The 23,521-nt window shown below is 34.6% G+C and overlaps 2 protein-coding genes across 3 annotated transcripts; both read left to right on the top strand.

Moving 5' to 3' along the window:
- Positions 1-3,214: 3,214 nt before the first annotated feature.
- On the top strand, positions 3,215-6,112 carry LOC140758085 (lysine histidine transporter 1). Its single transcript, XM_073094110.1, has 7 exons — positions 3,215-3,504; positions 3,613-3,996; positions 4,405-4,798; positions 5,088-5,193; positions 5,292-5,383; positions 5,550-5,618; positions 5,699-6,112. Exons 1-7 carry the CDS (start codon positions 3,320-3,322, stop codon positions 5,795-5,797), a joined length of 1,329 nt encoding a protein of 442 aa, XP_072950211.1. The 5' UTR covers positions 3,215-3,319; the 3' UTR covers positions 5,798-6,112.
- A 2,757-nt stretch (positions 6,113-8,869) lies between these two features.
- On the top strand, positions 8,870-22,946 carry LOC140758114 (uncharacterized). 2 transcript variants are annotated; one of them, XM_073094149.1, is made up of 16 exons: positions 8,870-9,018; positions 9,121-9,196; positions 10,448-10,591; positions 10,725-11,094; positions 11,173-11,268; positions 11,346-11,425; positions 11,509-11,584; positions 11,677-11,844; positions 16,713-16,817; positions 16,916-17,011; positions 17,096-17,188; positions 17,399-17,440; positions 17,568-17,609; positions 21,555-21,685; positions 21,776-21,902; positions 22,289-22,946. In XM_073094149.1, the coding sequence occupies exons 1-16, from the start codon at positions 8,943-8,945 to the stop codon at positions 22,436-22,438; spliced, it is 1,872 nt and encodes a 623-aa protein (XP_072950250.1). In that variant the 5' UTR covers positions 8,870-8,942; the 3' UTR covers positions 22,439-22,946. The 2 variants fall into 2 exon arrangements, with proteins under 2 accessions (XP_072950250.1, XP_072950251.1); XM_073094150.1 differs by having other exon boundaries at positions 10,460-10,591.
- Positions 22,947-23,521: the final 575 nt, after the last annotated feature.

A 23,521-nucleotide genomic window follows, 5' to 3' on the forward strand; every position in this document is an offset into this window, starting at 1 on the left:
TATATTTAGAAAATTTTATAAATCACGCCTTATATTATACCTATTTTATATTCATACCCCGTATTTAAAGATTTTATAATTCAATCCCTTCTTTTTTTCTATAATTCTTATTTAACACCCAATGTTATTTTAACTTATTTACGTCGATCAAATTGTTAAAACACCCGCGTCACTCTCTCCCCTCCCCTCCTTTATACTCACTCTTCCACCATCTTCTTTCATCTTCCCAACCACCTCCTCTTGTAGTCTTCGTCGCCACAGCCATCACCTTTCCTAATCTTCCTCATTCTCCTCCTCGTTTTCTTCTTCATTTTTCTGAAATGAGAGGGAGGATGAAGAAAACAGAATATTTCTTTGCTAATACCGTTCAAGTTAACCTAGAGTGGGTGCTAGGTTATAAAATCTTTTAAATACGGTATATGAATCATAAAATATGTAAAATATAGTGTATTATAACGAAATATTCCTTTGTTGATACTATGCAAGTTAATCCAGAGTGTTAAATGAGAATTATAAAAAAATAAGAAATGGCCTGGTTATAATATCCTTAAAAGGCGGAATCTTTTTTTTTTATTTTGAAAAAAGATAAGAGCCATTTCTCAAAAGACGAAATATAAATTAAAAATATGTAAAATATAAATTGTGATTTATTGAATTGACTTATATCTTGAATGGTCTAAAATTAAATTTAGATACATACGAAAGAATAAAAAGATTATTCATTAATTTACGTTTATCTATTAATTAGATAAATTAATATAAACTAGAGATATTTACCATGTTACAATGGATAAGATACATACATATTATTTTTCACCGTTCACTTTTATTTTTACATATTCTCGTATTTGTACTCACTCCTCAATTGAATAGAAAGCTAATGAGCTCAGTGTTTTATACACTAAAATACTCTTTGGAAATGAGAACAAAGAGCTCTTTAAACCAGATAAATGTCCACATATTTGATTTAGTAACCAAACACACTAGTTCTTCTAAAAGCACGGTTAAAATTGAGCATGAGTGTTGTTTTTAAAATGGGCAGTGGAAAGGGATTTACTCCATGAGTTAAGAGTAAGGAAACTTAATATGTCGAAATAAAAATAATGCTGACAGACACTATTAACTAAGGGCTATTTGAAGAAGAAGATAAAAAAACCTCTTACATTTTAGTAATAATAAGCTGAATGTATTTATTTCGATACATATAATTTTATAATAAAACACATAAAATTTATATATTGAAAAAAAAATTCAAACAAATATCGTCTCTTTACTATCCAATATAAAAAAGGTATTCTCGCAAATTATCAAGTTTAATATTGGCATTAAAACTAGTTTATAATCAAATATCATATCTTTTTCTAAACCGACTTAAACTATCTTATTCAAATTTAAAAAGGAAATAAGTGTAGCTAACCAGGAGTTACTGCCAGAATATGGCGGTATAGTATGAACACCATTTATATTAGTAACAAGCTCACATGAAACGTAACTTCTCTACCATAAAAGAAGAAAAGGATATTGATATCAAACAGTGGAGAGGATAATAATAGCAATTCTACTCCAAACAAAATAAAAACAAAAAGAAACGGTGGAAAGAGAGTTATAACCGTAGGATTCATGTGAACGTCTCGTGCCTTAGACTTTGCACTCATTCATTGAGAAAGAAAGAAAGAGATAGTTTGAGAGAGAGATTGAGGGGTTTCTAAACTTAGAGTTAAGGCCTTATAATTTACAACTACTGAGTGATGGGTAAATTTCCCAAAAGAGAGAGCTTTTTTTGTAAAGTTTCCGACCAAACTAGTCCAAAAAATATGTGACTATAAAATTATTTGTTAGAATTATAGTAAATTACTTCTCATTTGATAATAAATTGAGTGACAATTTATTTTGATTACAAAAAAAAAACCTCTCTTTTATTTTCCATCTATGCTTTAATATTACCAATATTCCATTTCCTCTTAAATCCTACCCAAATATAGCAACAAAGTTGTCAGATTCCGCGTGACAGATCCTCCTCCGCTCAATCTCTCCTACCCGACCACCAAACAAAATAAAAATAAAAATAAAAATAAAAATAAAAATAAAAATATTCCGGCTGTTCGAAAGATTCATCCCCTTCCACCTCCCCTTGCCTTTTCTATAAGTCTTTTTAACTATTTTAAGTTTATGCCTACATATTTAGTTTATTTCAAAATTTAAAAATTAAATGTGTTTAAAAACTGTTAGCCACTTTCAAATATAAATCTCTAAGTTGTTCATTTCCTGTCCTCCAGTAATAATTAACTATTATTGGAAAAATAATTTACTACCAGCAAAAGAAAATTAAAATAATAAAAGAATAAAGAATGGCAGAAAGAGCTTAATATGGGTGTAGAATCCTTTTGTCATGCCAAATATTATACCCAGATAAATAAGTTATAGATACATGAGAATTATTTTTGGATATAATTTATTAGTTCAGCGATTTATATAACCGCAATGATGTATATGTTTTAAATAAAATTATTAATTTAGATAATGATTTTTGTAATTATGTAATATAGCATTTATGTGGATAAAAACTCAGTTAAGCAGGTAAATAAATTTGTAATAAATATATTGTATAGTTTGCAGACTTGGACCAATAAATAATGCTAGAATTTATGTGAAATATATGGCTCGGATTTGCAATCATTTACGGAGAAAATTATACTTTGAGAGAGAGAGAGAGAGAGAGAGAGAGAGATGTTTTTGAACGTAGATTTTAAGACCATATCACACCTCAATAATTGGGGAGAATTTGCAGCTTCATTTATTGTCATCTATATTAATATTTCTAATTTTGGGATTTTTATACATATGCCCTCAAGTTTTTTAAAATATCATAATAATCAGTACATTTTTAAATGATTTCATCATTTGAATATATTTTGCACTCCAAAGAAGCTTATTTTAGTCATTTGAATATATTTGTTCGTCCGTTAGAATTTTATTTTTTTCGAATAACCGTTATAATGTTTAAAAAATTTTAGTTGTAATTACGTAGAAAACCCTAGTAATTTTATATTTCCTCTTAAGTCCTACCCAAATCTAGTAACAACGCTGTCCGGTTCCACGTGGCAGATTCACTGAATCTCCTCTCTCCGCGATCCAAGATTCCCCTCCTTTCACCTCCTCTCTTAGCTGTTCATTTCCTGTCCTCCAGTAACTACACAACCGGAACGAAGGAGTTACTGTGGCTTTAAATAGACAAGAAGATGATGGGAGGCGAAAACTACTCTTTTCTTATTCACTCTAACTCCCCTCCTCCTTTTAATTTGCGTTTCGGTCCTTGAGGATGGGCGGGGAAGACGACCGCGGCCATGAGCATGAGAAGTGCGAGAAGGACAAGAGCATCGACGACTGGCTTCCGATCACGTCGTCGAGGAACGCAAAATGGTGGTACTCGGCCTTCCACAACGTCACGGCTATGGTCGGCGCCGGAGTCCTTAGCTTGCCCTACGCCATGGCCGAGCTCGGCTGGTGAGATGCATATATATATAGAGAGAGAGAGAGAGAGAGAGGAAAAAGTGATCTTTATATTTGTTTTCTCTCTCTAAAGGTACGTCGGTTATATATAAACATTCTCAGGGGCCCTGGAATCGCCGTTCTCGTAATCTCGTGGGTGGTCACCCTCTACACCCTCTGGCAAATGGTGGAGATGCACGAGATGGTGCCCGGGAAGCGCTTCGACCGCTACCACGAGCTCGGCCAGCACGCCTTCGGGGATAAGCTCGGCCTCTGGATCGTCGTCCCGCAGCAGCTCGTCGTCGAGGTCGGCGTCGACATCGTCTACATGGTCACCGGCGGGAAGTCCCTCAAGAAGCTCCACGACGTCGTCTGCCCAGACTGCAAATCCATCAAGCTCTCCTACTTCATCGTCATCTTCGCCTCCGTGCACTTCGTCCTCAGCCAGCTCCCCAACTTCAACTCCATCTCTGGCGTCTCCTTGGCCGCTGCTGTCATGTCCCTCAGGTAATCAAGAAAAATTTCCAAAGCTATGAGCGACTCCAGCTTTGATTTTGTAACGATATTTAAGGCAACGCATCTTGGAAGACAAGAGTGATATAGGATGTTATTTTTGAAAAAGAAATTCTATATATTATTTGATAAGAGAATTGCTGAACTTTTATGCCATATGCTATCTCAAGCTATTATTTGATTGTATCCATAAACACAGACATGTCTCTGAGCATCAGAGGTGATTTTCTATATTGAGATTTGATCGATTTATGTAAGCTGATGCTCACCGATTGATGTAAAGGATTGCTGCTGAAACCTTCACTTGTAATCTCAACTAAGAATTAGACATTAAGACCTTACAGTTCAACTGTTTACTTCTTTCATACATTACTTCTGACTGATTCTTGTAACTTCCTGCAGTTATTCTACAATCGCATGGACAACTTCAGTCAGTAAAGGGAAGCAGCCGCATGTCGATTATGGTTCCATGGCGTCGACGACATCAGGAGCAGTCTTCGACTTCTTCAGCGCATTGGGTGATGTCGCCTTCGCTTATGCAGGGCATAATGTAGTCTTGGAGATTCAAGCAACCATTCCTACCAGTCCTGAGAAGCCCTCGAAGAAAGCAATGTGGAAGGGTGTCGTTGTTGCCTATATCATTGTCGCACTCTGTTACTTCCCTGTTGCACTTATAGGATACTGGGCATTTGGCAATGCAGTTGATGATAACATCCTCATTACATTGGAGAAGCCTAGATGGTTGATTGCAACTGCTAATATGTTTGTAGTGATCCATGTCATTGGAAGCTATCAGGTGCTACTTCTACTTCTTTTTCATCAATCTGAATCACCTGCCTGATGTGCCATATAGCCAATGTTATTGAATCTATTTGATAAAAAGTCTTACCAAATTACCACAGTAAAATCAAAACTTATCTCTGTTTTGAATCATCTTCAACACATAAAACACCCAAATTTACAGTTTATGTTATGCAGTATGTTCAAATTAGGAGATATGATTTATGGAGAAAGGATCGTCTACTCTTTTATTAGTAACTAGTTAAAATTGTTTAATGAGTTTCCTTTCTAAATCATTTCCGCAGATCTATGCCATGCCCGTCTTTGATATGATAGAGACAGTTCTGGTGAAGAAACTTCATTTCCCACCGGGCCTCGCTCTTCGCTTGATTGCACGTTCCGTTTACGTCGGTAATGTCATTTTCTCGAACTATCTTTAAAAATATCTTCCTTTATAAGCATGCAAAGAAATAGTTCTTTTCAACTCATAATGTTTCGACAAAATGCAGCATTTACTATGATTGTCGCTATAACCATCCCTTTCTTTGGTGGTTTGCTTGGATTCTTTGGAGGCTTTGCATTTGCACCAACAACCTACTTTGTAAGTTACTATACAACTTTTTCTTCTTCTAACTTCAAATTCTTGGCCTTCAAGTTACTCTCTCTAGGATAGCTGCAGTATCTAAATAAGTTGCACTCCTAATATTTTCCTCCTCATCTGCCTGAATAACTATTGATTTTTGAATTCATTTGATCAAATTCTACAGCTTCCCTGCATAATGTGGCTGGCCATATACAAGCCAAAGAGGTTCAGCTTATCTTGGTTCACAAATTGGGTAACTTGTCTGCCAATAGACTTATTTTTCTTTCACTTAACTAATTCAAAAGCTGATACATTGCTGTTCATGGACCTCAGATTTGCATCATACTTGGTGTTCTGTTGATGATCTTATCACCAATTGGAGGACTGAGATCGATCATACTGAGTGCGAAAAGCTACAAATTCTTCTCTTAATCCTACTAGTTACTATATAATGTAAATGATATCGATCTGAGTTCGGATGAAGATGGTTAGATCAACATGCTGAAGCATTGCAGTTTATAGTACTGAAACATGCCACTGTTTGTAATATTTAGACTCTGGTCAGTTATGTGCTTAGGCATATATCAAGATTGTCATCTTGAGGACATGTTGAGCAAGAACTCATTGTCAGTCTTCGTTTTTATGGTTTATTTTGTCTAGTATAAAGTCCTTGCTCTTGCTTGTATTAAAATTATTGTTGTGATGATATTAGCAATTAAATGTTTGTGTCAATACTTAAAATAATTATAGAATTTACTGTCATAGACTTAGGTCAGTTATACTTTGAAGTTCCGAAACTTATCCGCTGGCTCTTCGATAAATGATATTCGAAAATTATGTATACTACTAGTTGGAAGAGAAACAAATGAAACCATTGTAAGAGTTCAGACTCCTGAATGTTTAAGGTAGTACTTCTTATAGATCTAGCTACATGAGTTGCATAAAGCATATATTTGCTAAGAATTAATAATGTGGAACATCACATTGGTAGACTATAATTTGAATACAATTTATGCTTTTCCTTCATTGTTTTATATGTTTCCTTTCACACAGTTAGTGTTTAATTGGAATACTCAAATACCTCAAATGTGATTGTAATTAGGGCTGTCAAAAAGTTTGTCGGCTCACGAGGATCGTAAGCTTGACTTGAGCTGTAAACAAGCCAAGCCGAGCTGAAATAAGTTTTTCAATTAAAACAATTAGCTTAATATATTTTTTAATATAATATAATATATATCGTATGTGTTATGATTTATGATAATGTGTTATATCGCGGTTGGTTATATCCTTCAACCTTAAAATAAGATGTGATATTTAAATTAGTTGGATAACATTTACTCCCACGAGTCGAAACTAAGAATTGGAATCATTTTTATACCCTCAAAAGTTATAGTATTATAGCTACGAGGTAAATATGGAGTTTTTGACCAAACTAGCTATGTTCCAAAACTTTTTTATCATAAACTATTCTTAAACTTATTTATCAAATGGGGTTTAATTGACTATAGCCTTAACAAAAATGATAAACTAATAAGCATTTCTTTCTCTGGGCAAAAACACTTATTAGTTTAGTATTTTTGTCTGGTCCTAAAACGTTGATCAGTTCAACGTTTTATATATATAAATCTATTTAACTTAGTTTTTCAGCAATTTAGGAAAAAAAATTGTTTAGCTATAAAAGCGCTGAATTGATCAACATTTTTAAAAATTATCTAGCTATAAAAATGCTGATCAATTCAGCATTTTTATTAAGGCTATAGTGAATTAGACCCATTTAGTAAATACATTTGAGGGTAGTCCATTTTGACTAAAAAACTTGTAAATATGGTATAAAACTTTGGAAAAGTTTAGCTCAGTAAGCCTATATTATTAGGCTTGTCACACTCAACATTATACCAATAAAACTTTGCCTTTCATTTATTAAATTTTGACCAAACCAACCTTATACCTATATTATTACTTTTAAAACCTGTGTACCCGAATAGATTTTACCTCAAACTTAATAGAGTATGTGGCACGGTAGCCTTACGTAAAATATTGATAAGTTTAGTTTTTTACTTAGCCAAAAGTAAAATGCCGATCATATTAGTGTTTTATATTATAAAACTCTAAAGAGTTAGCGGTTTTTATCAAGAAAAACTAGAGAAAAAATTTTGAAAGTAAAAATCTAGAGGAGCACTATTTTTTTTGCAATTCTGAGTGTATTTAGTTGCAGGAAATGACTTTGTGATTCTAACTTATAGAACTTTTTTCATATCTTCATGACATATTTTGTAACTAAAATAGATAACCCAACCAAAGTTATGAAGTTACAATTTTTTTTCATTATAATTTTACTTATATCTCTCTCAGTTTAGTATTTTCAATAATAAAACATTTAATTTTCAGCATTTTATGTATATCATCTTTTTCTAATAAACCGCTAAATTGTTCAATATTTTTCTTTTTATGTTTTACTTAAGAAAACGTTGATATGATCAATATTTTACTTCTGGTTGGGTAAAATGCTTTAACAGTTCAACATTTTATTTAGGGCTACAATGAAATAAACTCTTTTAGTATTAAATTTGGGTAAAAAACTATTTAATTTATTATTATTATTACTATTGTTATTGTGGTATTGCTGTTGTCATTATTATTATTATTATTATTATTATTATTATTATTGTTATTATTATTATTATTATCGTTAAATAACTCTATTCAATTTAGTCCAATAACCACGAGTGAGAAATAGAGTGCTAGTTTTTGACCGAACTAATCATTTTTCATAACTTATTTATCTAAATAAATTATACCTCAAACTTAATACCAAATGAATATGTGACCCAATAGCTCTACATAAAACACTAAACTTTTCAGCATTTTATCTAGCTAAAAGTAAAACATTAATCATATTAACATTTTATATTAAAAAAAGTTGAAAATTAGAGCGATGTTTTAGAAAGAAATGGGAAAAAAAAATTAGAGCTAAAATTTGGAGGAACTATATATTTTGTTGCCATTCCGAGCATATATCCTTCGGAGACGACTATATGATTCTAATTTATAAAAAAATTTATACTTTCACAATGATATATTTTATGACTAAAATAAATAACTAAGCACAAAGTTATAGCATCAGTAATTTTCTTATATTTTATGACATGTATAATACTTAATTTTTTTAGTATTTTCTGTGTATTATTTTTTCTTTTAGTAAATTGCTAAATTATTTAGCATTTTTTATTCCAATAAATACTGATTAATGTTTTATTTATAAAAAAAATACTGATCTTATTAACATTTTAATTTTTGCGATATAAAATATTTAACAATTTAGCATTTTATTTAGGACTACACCAAATATATCTCTTTTGTATTAAGCTTAGGTGTTAGCCAATTCGGTAAATAAAATTTAAATGCAGTTATTTGGTTAAAAAAACTCATAGGACAGCCTACTTTTTCCCGCCATTTTCTCGATCCCGCCTTCTCTCTCTCTCTCTCTCTCTCCTCCAACTTCTGGGGTTTCCAAAATCTCCTCTCCTCCGGCTTCTGGGGTTTCCAAAATCTCTCTCCAAAACCCAAATCTTTCGCCATGGAAGAAGAGATCAAAGCGGAGTTCGAGAAGAGCGGCTTCTCCATCGACCAAGACGACGGGATCCTTCAGACATGTACCTTCCCCCCCCCCCCCGCCCCTCTCTCTATGCCTCGTTTTTCTTCACGAAACCCTAAGAATGACTCACCTCTTTCTTCTGATTTTTTCCCTCTGACAGTGCTTACTTATTGCATCAATTACAAACTCGCCCCATCGGATCTCGTTTCCAACTGGGAAATTTACTATCTTAACATGTAAGATTGAAAGAAGCATTTAGCAGCTTGTTTACTTTATCTTTTCCCTCTTTCTGTTACTTTCAATAAATTACCTGGTATGGAGGAAAATCGAAGAAGGAAGCAATAAAACCAATAAAAAGGTAGCAAATTTTGACGAGCCCATGATTTTTTTGGCCCCGATATCAAAGTTGTGAGCTTTGATTAGTAGGCTGTTTGCAAACTTTCTGGTGATTATTTTAAACACCTAAAGTTAAAGCAAAGGTTGAATTAGCTAGCGGTTTAGCATAATGACGAAAGTGAATTAGTCAGCATGTATTTTCACTTCTGAACATGCGATTCAGTATTTTGGCGCTAAAGCTTGCTTTGTTGATACAGTCTGAATCTAACATTGGCAAGTCGTTGGGTGTTGTTCTTAGCAGAGGTCTTATAACTGCTTCCCTTTTCTGCTTTAGTGTAGTCCAGTCTAGCTCTAGCATCGGCAACAACTTGCTTGTAAATGTTGTATCTGATCCATTCATAGTGTAATTAGAATGATCTGCGCAAAGTCAACTAAATCTAACAGTCCATTAATTTGGTCCCGGTAAAGACATCATGCAGAAATATAATTCTGGATTTTCATTTCATATTGTGTTACAATCATGTGTTGATATTTATTTCCATTGGCATTCACTGGTCGAATGCCAGAAATGTACTAGACTTGACATGCTAGAGTGGCCTTGAAGGAAGCATCTTACTCAAAGTATCAAAAAGTGAGCTAAGAGACCAAATAGCACCACCAGTACCAGAGTTATGGGGTCTGCATCAACAAGAACTTTGGAAAGATCGAGTGATTTAGTCCTGTGGCTTGAAAAGCATCAGTCATAATGTTTTCGTAAGTGTGTTGTTACAAATGTTTATGCACATGGAGCAGCATTTACATGCAGTGTGCGGCATCCTGCTGTCTTCTGCAATAAGTTTGTTTTAGCTCAAATGTCCTTTTCCATCCTTTAGATCTTCTCTTATATCCAATGCTCCTTCTAAAGTTCGTCAGATGTATAAAATGCTATATGATCAGGTGAGGTTCCCCGTAAAAAAATTGTCTAAAAACACAAAAGCTTATAAGTTATCTCATTTTATTAGTCTTGTAGTATATATATTCTAGTTTCTATGTAACTTTCTGGTTTTCTGTTTGATATGAAGTGCCTCTCTGAAAAATTAATATATAGTTGGACTAATAACAATTTCAAAAATCCCCTAATCAATAGTGCATGTTGACATGTTGATACAAAGCATGTTGGTCAGGCAGCTAAATGGATTGAAAGTGGAAAAAATTCACATGGATGGTTTTTTATCACATCTTCAAAATGAGCTGAAGGAAAGACTAATTAAAGAGGAAGCTCGCCTGCATATTTACTCCAGCAATGATGTCGACATGTGAGTTAAAGATGTTACCAAGCTTACATGTACAACTTTGTGTTTTCTTCTACCTATTTTTTAACATTAATATTCCATTTTGTCCAGGCATGATTTTCCACAATAAAAATTCCTAAAAGGTTCTTTTATGCAGGCTTTTAAGTAATGAACATGATCCTGAAGAGGGGTTCCTTGACACCCCAGGCAATCAGTATGAAAGGCCATATGTGGAGTCATATAATTCAGAGTCAACACCTAGAACGAATGAAAAACCTTCATCTAGTAAAGAGTCAAAAACCCATAGCAACATTGTAACTCCTTTTGGACAGAGAATCAACAAATTTGCATCACATTTTGTTTTCAATGCTCAAAATATGGTTAATGGATTAAGCAAGCAAGAGGTAGGAGACATGGACGAAGATATCATCAGAAGAGTTCAACCTAGTGAAAGATGCTCATTGCAAGTCCACCATTCACAGCCAGAATCAGGATGCAGGTTCATGTATGACAGAACAGAAGATAGGGTAAGGGGCACCACTTGGCATTACAGATTCATGGTACTTTATTTATATTTTGTCTATCTAATTATTTTCTGGTCACAGTTTAATTCACTTGACACCCGTATTAGAAAGTCTATGAACTTGCTTGCTGCATCTGGACTTCATGGAGAACCTGCAGATGCTACAATGGCTTCACAGGTAATTGCTTGCTAGGATCAGAGCTTCATGACTAGTGTAATTTTAAGATAATGACTTAAACTTATCTTTCATCTCAGAAAAATGTATTTTCAGTTGGTATGGTTATTTGTGATGGAGAAGGTCATCTAAATGAGAAATCCGTCTTGCTACAGGGAAGGTAAAATCACCTATTCGCTACATTTTTAACAGTCAATAAAATTTTGGTTCCAGCTTACTGTGGATATCTTTATCTTGTGACAGCATTGAACATTCTCAAGGCCAGCGTGTCCGCCTTGATCTCCAGAACCTGACCCAGTTTTCCTTGTACCCCGGTCAGGTACACCTCTTCCACTATGTCTACATGCCATAATTCTGATCTATTAGCTGTATTTTGGTTCTATGTTCTAACTTCAGTATGGTAGGATATAGGTTGTGGGCATTGAAGGTCATAATCCTAGTGGACACTGTTTTATTGCATCAAAACTGGTCGATTCTATACCCATTTCTGTTGAAGCTGATTTGCCTCCTAATAAGAAACTAGCTGTCGCTCAGGAAAGTCAATCATGTTCTTCCTCTGCATCAAGAGCACTATCCGTGGTATGTTTTCCTTATAGGCTTATACCACTTGTTAGTTGTCAACTTGTCATCACTGTGGTCTGCACATACCCTGTTTTGATTATTAGTTGTTAGTACTATTTTCTTTCCTCAAATCTTTTATTCTAAAATATGATTTTCCACTTGTGAATGCTTATTTTGAGAAACTTCCAGATGTACATCCAACTTTTAAAGGTAATCTATTTTTTATTTCCTTCTCTTGAATGTTTGTTGATGCCTAAACAGTAAAGAGCTAACCAAACATCAAGTGGAAATTAGTGCCATTATGTCAATGATGCTATGATGTGCAGGGAAACTTATTGCATATAGACATCACTACCATTAGTTAATAATACACTTATATAAGCATGAAAGGATTAGAATTTTCTGGGTTTTTATGCTTTAGGAACATATGTGATATGAAGATAATTCATATCATGTAGCTAAAATATCTTTCTATGTAGTATTAATCTCAAACTGTGAACCATGGATACTAATACCGGATACATGGATACGATAAATTCTTAAAAATTAGGATACAAATACGGCAATAAAAAAATAAAATTTTAATATATTGGAAACCAGTACAACATATGGTAAAAATTAATGCATATCATTCTATTCATTGAGTGAATGAATGAATACGTGCTCCAACATGATCGCAGAAAACATCAATTAGGAATGATAAAAAAGAGCAATAAAAACCTCAAATTCTCATATTAAATACAGAGAGAAACATAGGGCAATAGAGCGAGCACAAAGTGGGGTACCTCAGTCACGTGTCACTGGAGGGAGTCATCGTCGCGTGAGAGAGTTGCCGTTGCGTGAGGGAATCATCGTTGAGTAGGGGAGTCGTTGTGCATGGGAGGGAGGGAGGCCTTCATCACCAACTTGCTGGAGGGAGGACGAGAAAAATAGTTGCCGCCTACGGGAGGGATGAGGCTTTGTACCCAGCGCGTGAAGGTTAGGGTTAGATCGCGAGAGGGAGAGGAATGAGATTGAGAGATTGCTAGGTTTAGATTGAAGGTAAGTTTTTTAAATGTTAATGAGTTGGTTAGCAGGTTAATGGGTTTTGAACCAATTTTAATTGAAATCTTGACCCGCTTAACATAAATAACTCAAAAACATTATCCTAACGCATCCCCGCTATATCCCGCCATATTGGGTTATTAAAATTATTTATTTTAATTCACATACTTTTCTCAACCGTATTCAATATGTATAGAGGCCGTATCAATATTTGGTACGTATCCGATATCGATGCGAAAGCCTAAACGAATTATCCGTGCTTTATAGATTTTAAGCCAAAAGAAATAACTTTTTGCTCAATCAGTGGCATCAACTTCATCTTATCTATGCTTAAATTCTCAAGAATCTCTTAGATTTATTGTAACACCACCAAATACACGTGCTTCTCATGTGGATGGAACTTACATGATTTTCACATGACCTGTTGGTTAAGGTTTCAATACAATAAACAGGAGAAAAATCCACATTTTCATAAATAATACAAATAAAAAAAAGTCTATAATATTATAGACCACAACAATTCTCAAAATACATATCCATAGACAGATGCAATTGCCCACGCAGAGGCGACAAACCATCTTGCTTAATTTACAAGAATAAAAAAAGAGAGAAATAAACGACAATTCTTTGGCAGCTCCTCCACGAACTCCATCTCATCTACTAATTTAAAAATATTTCTACTAAAAGATGGTGAGTATAAAGCTTAACAAGTGAACACTTCTACAGTCTAAAAGTAGTGAAAATAAAGATGCAACAATGTGATAAATATAAATATGTTCATTAGGTTCACAATCTGTGTATTAGTACCAAATACTCATCATGTTTATCTAATGCACACATGTATTAGCACTCTTATAATATGATATGCATCAATTCAGACTATTATGTCCTTAAATTTAAACTCACACTGAGTATCACTCGTAGGCCATGTCAACACTATTCAATAAGATATGCATCACCTCAACCTATCAAGTCTTTTACTTAGGCCCATGCAGAGCTATGCTTGTATGCCACATTAACGCTCACACTCGACCACACACTCTCAAAGAACGGTAGACCCTAGTGGTAACTCGTTAACCCATTACTCGACGAATAGTATGATCGATTATCTGCCATCGCAAACTAAGGAACTCAATCGTAAGCTCATCATATAAATTAGTATTTGTATATAGATATTATCATCCGAGCCATTGGCTCCACATTATTGCACTATCATACAGAAAATCATGAGCCACCACTCATGGACGCCTTCACCCTACGTCATCAAGTACCGTTAGGTCTACGTTATTTTATCTTTCGCTTTCTAACTTAAATACCCTAAAGGGTTTGACTCTTGTTAATCGACAAAAAATTGCCATTGCCCGACAAGACAACCGTTTTTGTCTATGATTAATAAACTAAGACCTCAAGCATAGCTATAATATAGATATACAATAAATATCTCCCGCCTCTAATTCTGGCTGGCGAGATGTCAGATATTGTCGAGACATAAAAGTTATCTTCTTTAGGGTTGTGCACGTCTGCAAGTGATATGATATTTTACAGCACAACAAATATAATGGAACATATATTATTATTATACATTACGTGCTATCATAAATAATCATGCCTAACGCAAGTTAACACATATTACTTGCATTACTATCAGTAAATTAATGTATGCACACATGCATAATATGAATGTGATGATACTATAAAATAAGACATTGCATTATCTACATTACTCCTAGATTATAGAAGTTTTACTTGTCTAATATCGCTTTCTAGACAACTGGCTAAAACTGCGCCACAGGATTATTCTCGCATAGTATTAAATCCACCTCGATTACAAAGTAATAAAAAGTATAAGCATAAATATCTATCATTAATTAATTAAATAATCCTACTGACGTTTGCTATAGCCTTGGATAGGTCTATTTAAGAATTTTCATATTTATTAGTTGGGTAGGGTTGGCATCGTTGTACCAAGGCCATACACGTTATTAAATGTAATTAAAATAATTTATCTCAAATTATCATTCAAATCATTATGATTAATTTATAGTAAATCACATATACAACAATTAATTAATCAGCTTCATTAAATAAGGCAATTTGCTTAGTATTAGTTTTCTATATTAATCTGTATTAATTCTTTGATAGGAGCAATTAATACAGATATACTCAGACCACCGACTCTTTTGTTAAAATTGATTTAACCCAAAATTATAATTAACCACGGTAAATTCCACTTAGAGCTAATTCCTCGTCAAGAGCAATTAGCAATGGTGCTCTAATGCTGCAGTCTAATCTCATAAAATTATTTATATTAATTATTATAACTAGCAAGTGATCCTCTAAAACAATAATTAATTTTGCCAACTAGACTATCTTCTAAGGATAATTAATATTTGAGGCTCAAATTGACATGATTAACTAAGTAAAAAGATTAAAGTAAATTAAAATAGATTAAAGAGCATTTAGACTACTTAGTTCAGTTCAAAGCCCAAAGCAATGGGCTTGGCTACATTCTAAGACCTCCATAAAACCCATAAAAGTTGTACCCTAAGCCTAAACTAATAAGAAATAAGTGCACTTGGGTTAGGCCGCAGCCCAACTCCTAACCCAAAATAGGCTGGGCCACAGCCCAACCCACAACCCAAAATGGGTTAAGCCGTAGCCTAATTCATCACTTGGGTTGGGCCACCTCGAACCCAAGTCCACAACCTATAGTTGGGCTTCGCAACTCAACCAAAGTCCAAGCTGGGCTAGGCCGCACCCAGCCCAGCACCGACACTAGCACCAACCCCTCCCTCTGGCTCCACCTCCTTTGACCAAGGACCACCACGAGGGGAGGCAATGGCTGCTGGTAGACACCAACGCCGAAAGCCGAGGCCAGCACACTGGCCGGCGCTCCATCAGTCGAGGAAGGCACCCACGATGCCGACCTGGCCGCGGAGCCGAGAACTCTATACAACAGAACATAAGAATATCAAAGACAAAGAGGGGAGTTACTGGCAATCACAGCCACTGACGACCCCAATCAGCTCCACCAAAATCATCCCCTTAGCTAGCAAAGGCCAATTAAGGGGAGACTCACCGCCAAAGGTGGCTGACAACGAGAATACCCCTCACATTCAAAAGAAAGAAGAATTAAAGCCATTTTTATCTCCTCATCTAGTATCAAGCATTACCATTGCCTTGGCTCTGCTCGCTATATCACCAGCTAGCATCAGTTGATGCTGTCTTTCCTCTTTACAGTATATCCAACAGTTGTAAAGAAGAGCCTTGATCTTAAATAATGTTTCTGAAGGGTTGTGGTCTATTGAACAAATGTATTAGTTAAACTGTGATGCATAAACTGAACTGTCAATAAGGCTTTGGTGTGACAGTAAGGCTTAAGCATCATTTGACAGCCCTCTCTTCTGGATGCTTCATTCTTCAAGTCAGACATCCCTAGTGTCTCTAAAATGTCTAGAAAATGGCTAATCAATGTGGTAACTCATATAAGAAAACCATATGAAGCCAATTATGATGACTCAAAATTCCATGTGTAAGATAATATGAACAATGGTGCACATTGACAGTTCATCTGTGCAAAAAATTTACATTTAATTACATAAAAATGGCGCATATCGACAGAAAAATGAAATTTTATTTTTTGGTGTAGAAACATAATGCAGTGTGCTGATTATTTATGACATGCCTTATGTATTCAGGGAACTTGAGAAATGTACTTTATGTGAGAATAAGGTCACAAATCACCTGTACAAATTGCATGTAACATGCTTTATCAGGAACAGGATAGTTAATTCAGGAACTTGAACTAATTCAATTATGGTGGCAATTGGTTTTTCTTATAGGTTATTGCAGCAGGCCCTTTCACAACAACTGATAATCTGTTGTTTGAGCCACTACAAGACTTGCTTGCATATGCTAGTAGGAAACAGCCTCAACTGCTTATCCTGGTGAGTACAAAGTTTATTGATGCAATTCAGGAAATAGTATCCTATGTTTTATATCAAGCATCACTCTATCTTTTCTATTATTTAAATTGCTTTCACAGATGGGACCATTTATTGACTCTGAGCATCCAGATATCAAAAAGGGAACTGTTGAAAGGAGCTTCTATGACATTTTCCATCTTGAAATTATTAGAAAGGTTTATGATGCTACATTATTCATGTTGGCAAATTTAGATATGATATGGTTGAAAATTCATGGTTTTTATGTTTTATCCATGCAGTTGCAAGATTACATTGAGTATATGGGTTCCCATGTCCGTGTGATTCTTCTTCCATCAGTACGTGATGCTCACCATCATTTTGTTTTTCCTCAGGTACTTATCTTTTTGCAGTTCCAGTATATAGTTCCCTGTTTATGTTTCCCCATGAAGCACCAAATGTCAATAGTTTATATTTAGCAACAAAATTTGTTGTGTTACTTGGCTGTTAAGATGGCTATAGTTTCAAGTAGTCAAACAACTCCTTTTCTCTGATATTTCTATATGTTCCATAAGTGATACTTATGTTGGCACTCTTCTTTGCAGCCTGCATTTGATATTGATCTTCCTGAAGATAGTAGACAGCAGGTATTAGTGTCCTCATTGTCACTTTATCTGAACATCATCTTGGAGCCATGCATTAGAATCATGTACTATTTTTATTACAACACAACTACTAATTTTGTTGTCTTTATCATCATAATGATTCCTGCAGATAACTTGCCTTGCAAATCCAGCCCTGTTCAGTTCAAATGAGGTACAAATTTGTGAAATTATGAAGATAGTAGTTGATGTCAACATACTTGTTAGTGCGAGTTACTTATGACATGCAAAGCTGACTAATTAATATAGTTAAAAACTGACCTTGCTTATTCCTCTTTCAGAAATAAGATAGTTATTTGACTCTTGAGTTATTCTTATTTTCATCAAACATGATTATGTGCTACCCAAGGATGGTTGTGCCGGCAGCGTACCAGCATGTGGCACTAGGGGTGCCGCACGGCATCCTTCCTAATAGCTTCGCCGGTCGCCATTGATCTCGTCATCGAGCTCGCCGTCGCTGATCATTACTGACATCGTCGGATCCGAATCCGCAACTTAAGTTTTTAACCGATAACTCCCATTCTCTCTCTCTCTCTCTCTCTCTCTCTCTCTCTCCCCCTTCCTTGGGCTAGGGCACCTAATGTGAGCTCGGGTGACGACAAAGGTGAGGGCAAAGTCGAAGGTAAGTATCCCTTACCTTTTTCTCTTGTTCTCTTACAGCATGGCCGACACGTACCGGTTGACACGGTCCGTGCTTGTGGCATGGCTATCGTCGATCCTACCAACATGCAAACCTTCTTGACAATTAATACTAAGAATTAGTGCATGAAGCTCTGACTGCCATGGGCTTCCAAGTCTTCTATAATATGACATATCTTTATTATGCTCTATATCCACAATCTGTATATATTTATAGTATGTTTATATCTGTGCCGGTGCTAGTCGTTTCCATGCATGTTCACTATCATATCATGTTATAGGAGAATTATAAAATTTCTATTCGTATGAAGCATTGAAGACTATTTGAGACGTTACAACATGCAATACTATCAGTAAATGAGTTTTAAAAATTATTGATAATGTTTAATGCAATATTCTCATGTTATCCTTGTACGGGCAAATAAAGTCTTAGATCCTCCTCGTTATTCTACATTCAACTAGATATTAGTTTTAACTATTTAACTATTATTAATTAATATTATATGTTGAATGTTATTATGTGTTCAGTTATATTATGGAGTATTCAATCATATTATAGAACATTCAATCATATTATGGAGTGTTTAATCATTAATATTAGTTTTAGTGAATGTATTCAATCATATTATGTGTTGAATAATATTTATATTTAACTGTTGCTTAATCTTTAATAAAATAAGTTATCTGTAAAAATAATCTAAAGATAAAACATTATAATGTAGGTTTAATTAACATATATTTAAATTAAAAACCAAAGATTGACATGCCAAATATCCAAAAATATCTCTAAACATTCTAAATTTTTTTAATTAAAAATATTATAAATGTGTAGCAGTGGCATGCAGGGGTGTGTCGAGGGTGAGTCGGTCGGCACGTGCCACTAGCACGACCATCATTGACAGGGTGTACCAGTTGCACACCCTTGTGCCAGTCCAGTTCCGTGCCAATGTGGAGCATTTTTTTTTATTTCCATCAATTATCATCAAATAAAATATTTGACCATTCTCGTTATTTTACGTTGAACTAGATATTTGTTTTAATTATTAAACTATTATCAATTAATATTATGTGTTGAATGTTATAATGTGTTATGGAGTATTCAATCATATTATTGAGTGTTCAATCAATAATATTAGTGTTAGTGAATATATCAATCATATTATGTGTCAAATAATTATTTATATTTGGCTATTGCTTTATCTTTAATAAAAAAAATATGTCAGTTACAAAAATAATCTAAAGATAAAACACTATATTGTAGATTTTAATACGTATATTTGAACCAAAAATTAAAAATTGACATGTCGAAGACCTAAAAACATCTTAAAATATTTTAAATTTTTTATTAAAAATATATTAAATGCATGCTAGTAGCATGTAGGGACGCGTCGAGGGTGTGCTGTGCCGATGGTGGCCCGGCTATCTTTGAGTGTTACAAGCCATTTTGAAGCTAAGTTGGTTTTTAGGGATTTAACAATGCTATGCATTAGCCTATATTTGGAAATAGGGTCGCCTTGAATAATATAAGTGAGGTATGGTATGTGGAGAGGACTTTGATCCTAAAGAAAGGCACTAAAAAGTGGTGGAAAATCTGGATGGTTGCGTTTGTGTGGTCTATTTGGCTAGAATGTAATAGGTCATTTTCTTCTCGAAGAGTATGAAATATTGGGATGAACTATTATACAATATTATCCTTGTTATCTGTTGGGCTGGTTTGTTGGGGGAGGGAGGAATGCAGAAGGCAAAACTTATTCTGGAAGGCAATAGCAGTTGAGCTGAAGGCGTGCTGATTTTGTTTTTTAATGTTTCGTTTGTATTTTGGGTGAGCAGACTTGGTGGCTATTTATCCTTTAGCTGGTGGAAGATATATGTTACTATGCAATATGGATGACTTTTTGGTAGGGATTTGTGTTTTTGGATGTAAATAATTTGGTGGAGTATGAGGTTTACTGTCCTGTTGTTTGTTAATAGTAGTGTAATGGCTTAGGATGTGGTTATAGGAGGTATGTGCTTTTAGTTGTATGTTTCAGGTAGCTAGGAAGTTGCAGCAGGTCGTATAGATTGGTAACCTCCTGAACTGTTACTTGGGGCCCGTAAACATGATAAGAAAAACCTGGGATAGAGATAAAGTGAGGACTTATCTTGGGATAAAGGTAGTTTTTATCCCAATTTCATTTTGGGTATTTGGTTGGAGACATTGGGATAGGTATTAAATAGAAATATGGGATAAGAACAGTATTTAGTTGTGATAAGAGATAAAAATGATCAAATTAACCTTATTTACCTTTTCTTAGTTTAATGTATAGATTTTTTTTCCTTTTTTGGAGAAAGATGGACAATAGGTTTAAAATTAAATATAAATTGTAATTTTATTATACAACTATTATATTATCTTCTCACGGGTAATTTTGGAATTCTTGGCCAAAAATTAAGTTGACTTAATTCACCAAACTTTACACAATATATATCATAAATAGCATCACAAATGAACATTCCACATCACAATATTTTTATTACAAATATGTTTTAATATATTACAAATTACTATATTATAAGGCCATATGACAACATGAGTACCTGAATATAAATTGGGATAAAGATTGGTCATTTTAATATATTATGAGGGGCAAATTGGTTATTTTTCCTTTGGGATAAAGGAGTGACATAACCCGTTCTTTTTAATCCCAACCAAAACCTGAGATAAAGTTACCCCAAAAGATCCCAATTATCCCATTGTTTTTATCCCGACATTTTAACACTCGTTTGGCACTGATCTTTGGGATAGGGGTCTATCCCACTATGTCAAACTGGCCTTGGTTTTGCATGTTGTAGTGAAATAGAGCCCATCAAGCTTTTATTTAAAAAAAAGGAAACAAAAAAGGAGAGATTTACTCCTCTTTCGTATCACCTTTCTAATCCTAGGTGTTCTCTTCATCTCACCTCCATTAACAGTCTTCACTTCTTCCTATTACTTTAATCTAGAAATACATCTATTGTAAATCATCTATATACAGAATATGCTCAATTTGCTGATGCACAAGTTATGAAACCCTGACTAATGAGAATGAGACTCAGTAGCAGAAATATTACCCTCTTTAAGGTTTTTGATAGACTTATAGAAGGTATATGTTTAACTGAACTTAACTCCCTAATGCATGGACTCATTTTGCTTCCTAGAGTGGTGGAGATCCTCTGCATTATTTGAAGCCGCACTTGATTTATTTCACAACAATAACCTTTTCTTGTCCATCCATAGTTCTTGATACCTTGTTTGAATTATCAAAGGATCGCAATTGACACAAATCCTAGTATTATACAGCTGATGTAGAATTGTAGATTCACTGTTCAGTTTCCTGCACTTCATTTTCACCTTTGCTTTTGATCAGCTAGCTTCCATCCTTGTAGTTCTGCATCTCTGCATCTTATATGGCTAGCTCTGATGCAATCTTTTCTTTCACAGATAATGTTTGGTTGTTGTACTGTGGATATCCTGAAACAGCTCAGTAGTGAAGAGATTTCTCGGAATCCACCTGATATACAATCTTCTGACAGGATGGGCCGACTTGCAATGCACCTACTGAGGCAACACAGGTAATTGCAATAATTTCTTTTTGCCTCAAACAAAAAGTTCTCAGATGATTATTGTGTTGATGGATTGACATAATTTTACTCTTTCAATAGCTATTATCCTCTATACCCGCCCGCGTTGGGTGTTCCTTTGGATTTTTCCCTTGCACCGGAAGCTTTGGAGATCCCATCAATTCCAGATGTTCTTGTTCTTCCTTCTGATCTTGCTCCTTTTGTGAAGGTAATAATGGTTAGATTTATTTTCCAGTACACACAGTAGAATTGATTTTCTTACCAATGTTTTCTGTAAGTGCATAATCACGGTCCTGCCATGAGTTGTTACATTTTCTTTTAAATATCTATTACTTAATTTAGTTAAAAGTGAGGCTGATAGTCTATCCTTCAGTGAGATCACCTAATGAACTGAGTGAGTTCCTTGTCATGAGATTCAACCGTTTTTGCACCACCTTTTTTCTTTTAGAGAGTTTTTGCACCACATTACCTGCATACCTAAAACAATGATAAAGAAAAGCAGTGTACTACTGCTTGAAACATGGGGTTTATGTGCGTAGCAGCATTTAATCGCTTGAGCAGCTTAAACGATGTGACAACGGTTGGATGATGCAGGTGCTGGCCCTTGGAGAAGGAAATGAAGACAAAAGGTGTTTGTGTGTGAACCCTGGAAGATTGGCCAAGGGTATTGGCGGGGGTACTTTTGTGGAGCTCTACTACAATGAAAACGTTGACCAGACAAATGCCTCAATCATCCGAATCTAGTTTTACAATTGCCAGGTACTTGATACATCCAGCAACTCATTTCAATTTTCCTCTGTTGTTTGCATCATCTGGAGTATAGCTCGACCACTCCGTTATCCATGAATCCTTGGAGGTTATATGCCCTATATTCAGTCAAATGATGCAGTCATTTGACCAAGGATGGTTTGATGATATACCTCCTCTTCAGTCAGCGTAATTGATTGTTTAGCTAATTAAGATTGGAGGGAAGACATCTATTGTCACGTAACCATGTTAAACACTGAAATTTTCTTTAACGTGTAACTATTTCAGTCCGACTCTTTGCCATTTGTGTCAAATGTAAGTTGTTTTAGCAGAAAGTTGTATTATCAGCATTTGAAGCTAGGAGGGAGCATCAAAACTCTTTTATTGTTCTTTTTTTTTTTTTTGGCTCTGGTGGCAGCTTTAAATGTTTGAAATTCATAAGAATGAACTGTTTCCAACACTTACTCGATGTATGGTACATAATTTCCTGTTAAAATGTTTTAAGGTAAATAAGAGACGTTGGTTCGCAATGTTATTCCAGCTTATGCTAATTATGGAGTTGGTTTCTGCTCTGCCTTCACATTGGAATTGTCTCATTTATCACGACTTCAGAACTGCTCTTCGTTAAAAATATCAGATTATTAGAGACTTAAGCTATTCTCTTATACGTTTTCTCATTTAGTGGATCAAAGATGGTTTAGTAGTGTCAATATTAGTCAAGCAGAAAAGAATACTGCTTAATGCTTTATCAATAGTAACCTCCAAACTCATAGTCAGGGGAAAATAAACTTGGAGCTTCTTTTTTTAATTAACAAGTCTATAGGCCAAGTGAACTGAACAACATGAATTACCTACCTCTCAAATTACAAAGCTCAATGGGCACTCAAAATATCTGCATAACTCTCGTGGACACAATATTTCGCTAACATGATCGCTTTTAAGAAACTCAGTCTACCTTCAACACAATTCAGAGACATTAGTACTACAAAATTTTGATGCTCTCATGGTTAAAAGATGAAGGCAGAAAAAGGATGAATCAATTTCGACAATAAAACGGTGGAATATAATATAGTAACGAGC

The sequence above is a fragment of the Typha angustifolia genome, chromosome 3, assembly GCF_048772165.1.
Source record: "Typha angustifolia cultivar Huaian chromosome 3, ASM4877216v1, whole genome shotgun sequence".
Lineage (NCBI taxonomy): Eukaryota > Viridiplantae > Streptophyta > Magnoliopsida > Poales > Typhaceae > Typha > Typha angustifolia.

Excerpts from the sequence above, each read along its gene's own strand:
- LOC140758114 (XM_073094149.1), top strand. The coding sequence starts at position 8,943 with ATGGAAGAAGAGATCAAAGCGGAGTTCGAGAAGAGCGGCTTCTCCATC. Across the intron at positions 9,019-9,120 it reads CGACGGGATCCTTCAGACAT|TGCTTACTTATTGCATCAAT; the intron begins GTACCTTCCCCC and ends TCCCTCTGACAG. Across the intron at positions 9,197-10,447 it reads GAAATTTACTATCTTAACAT|CATGTTGGTCAGGCAGCTAA; the intron begins GTAAGATTGAAA and ends GTTGATACAAAG.
- LOC140758085 (XM_073094110.1), top strand. The coding sequence starts at position 3,320 with ATGGGCGGGGAAGACGACCGCGGCCATGAGCATGAGAAGTGCGAGAAG. Across the intron at positions 5,384-5,549 it reads TTGCACCAACAACCTACTTT|CTTCCCTGCATAATGTGGCT; the intron begins GTAAGTTACTAT and ends CAAATTCTACAG. Across the intron at positions 5,619-5,698 it reads TATCTTGGTTCACAAATTGG|ATTTGCATCATACTTGGTGT; the intron begins GTAACTTGTCTG and ends CATGGACCTCAG.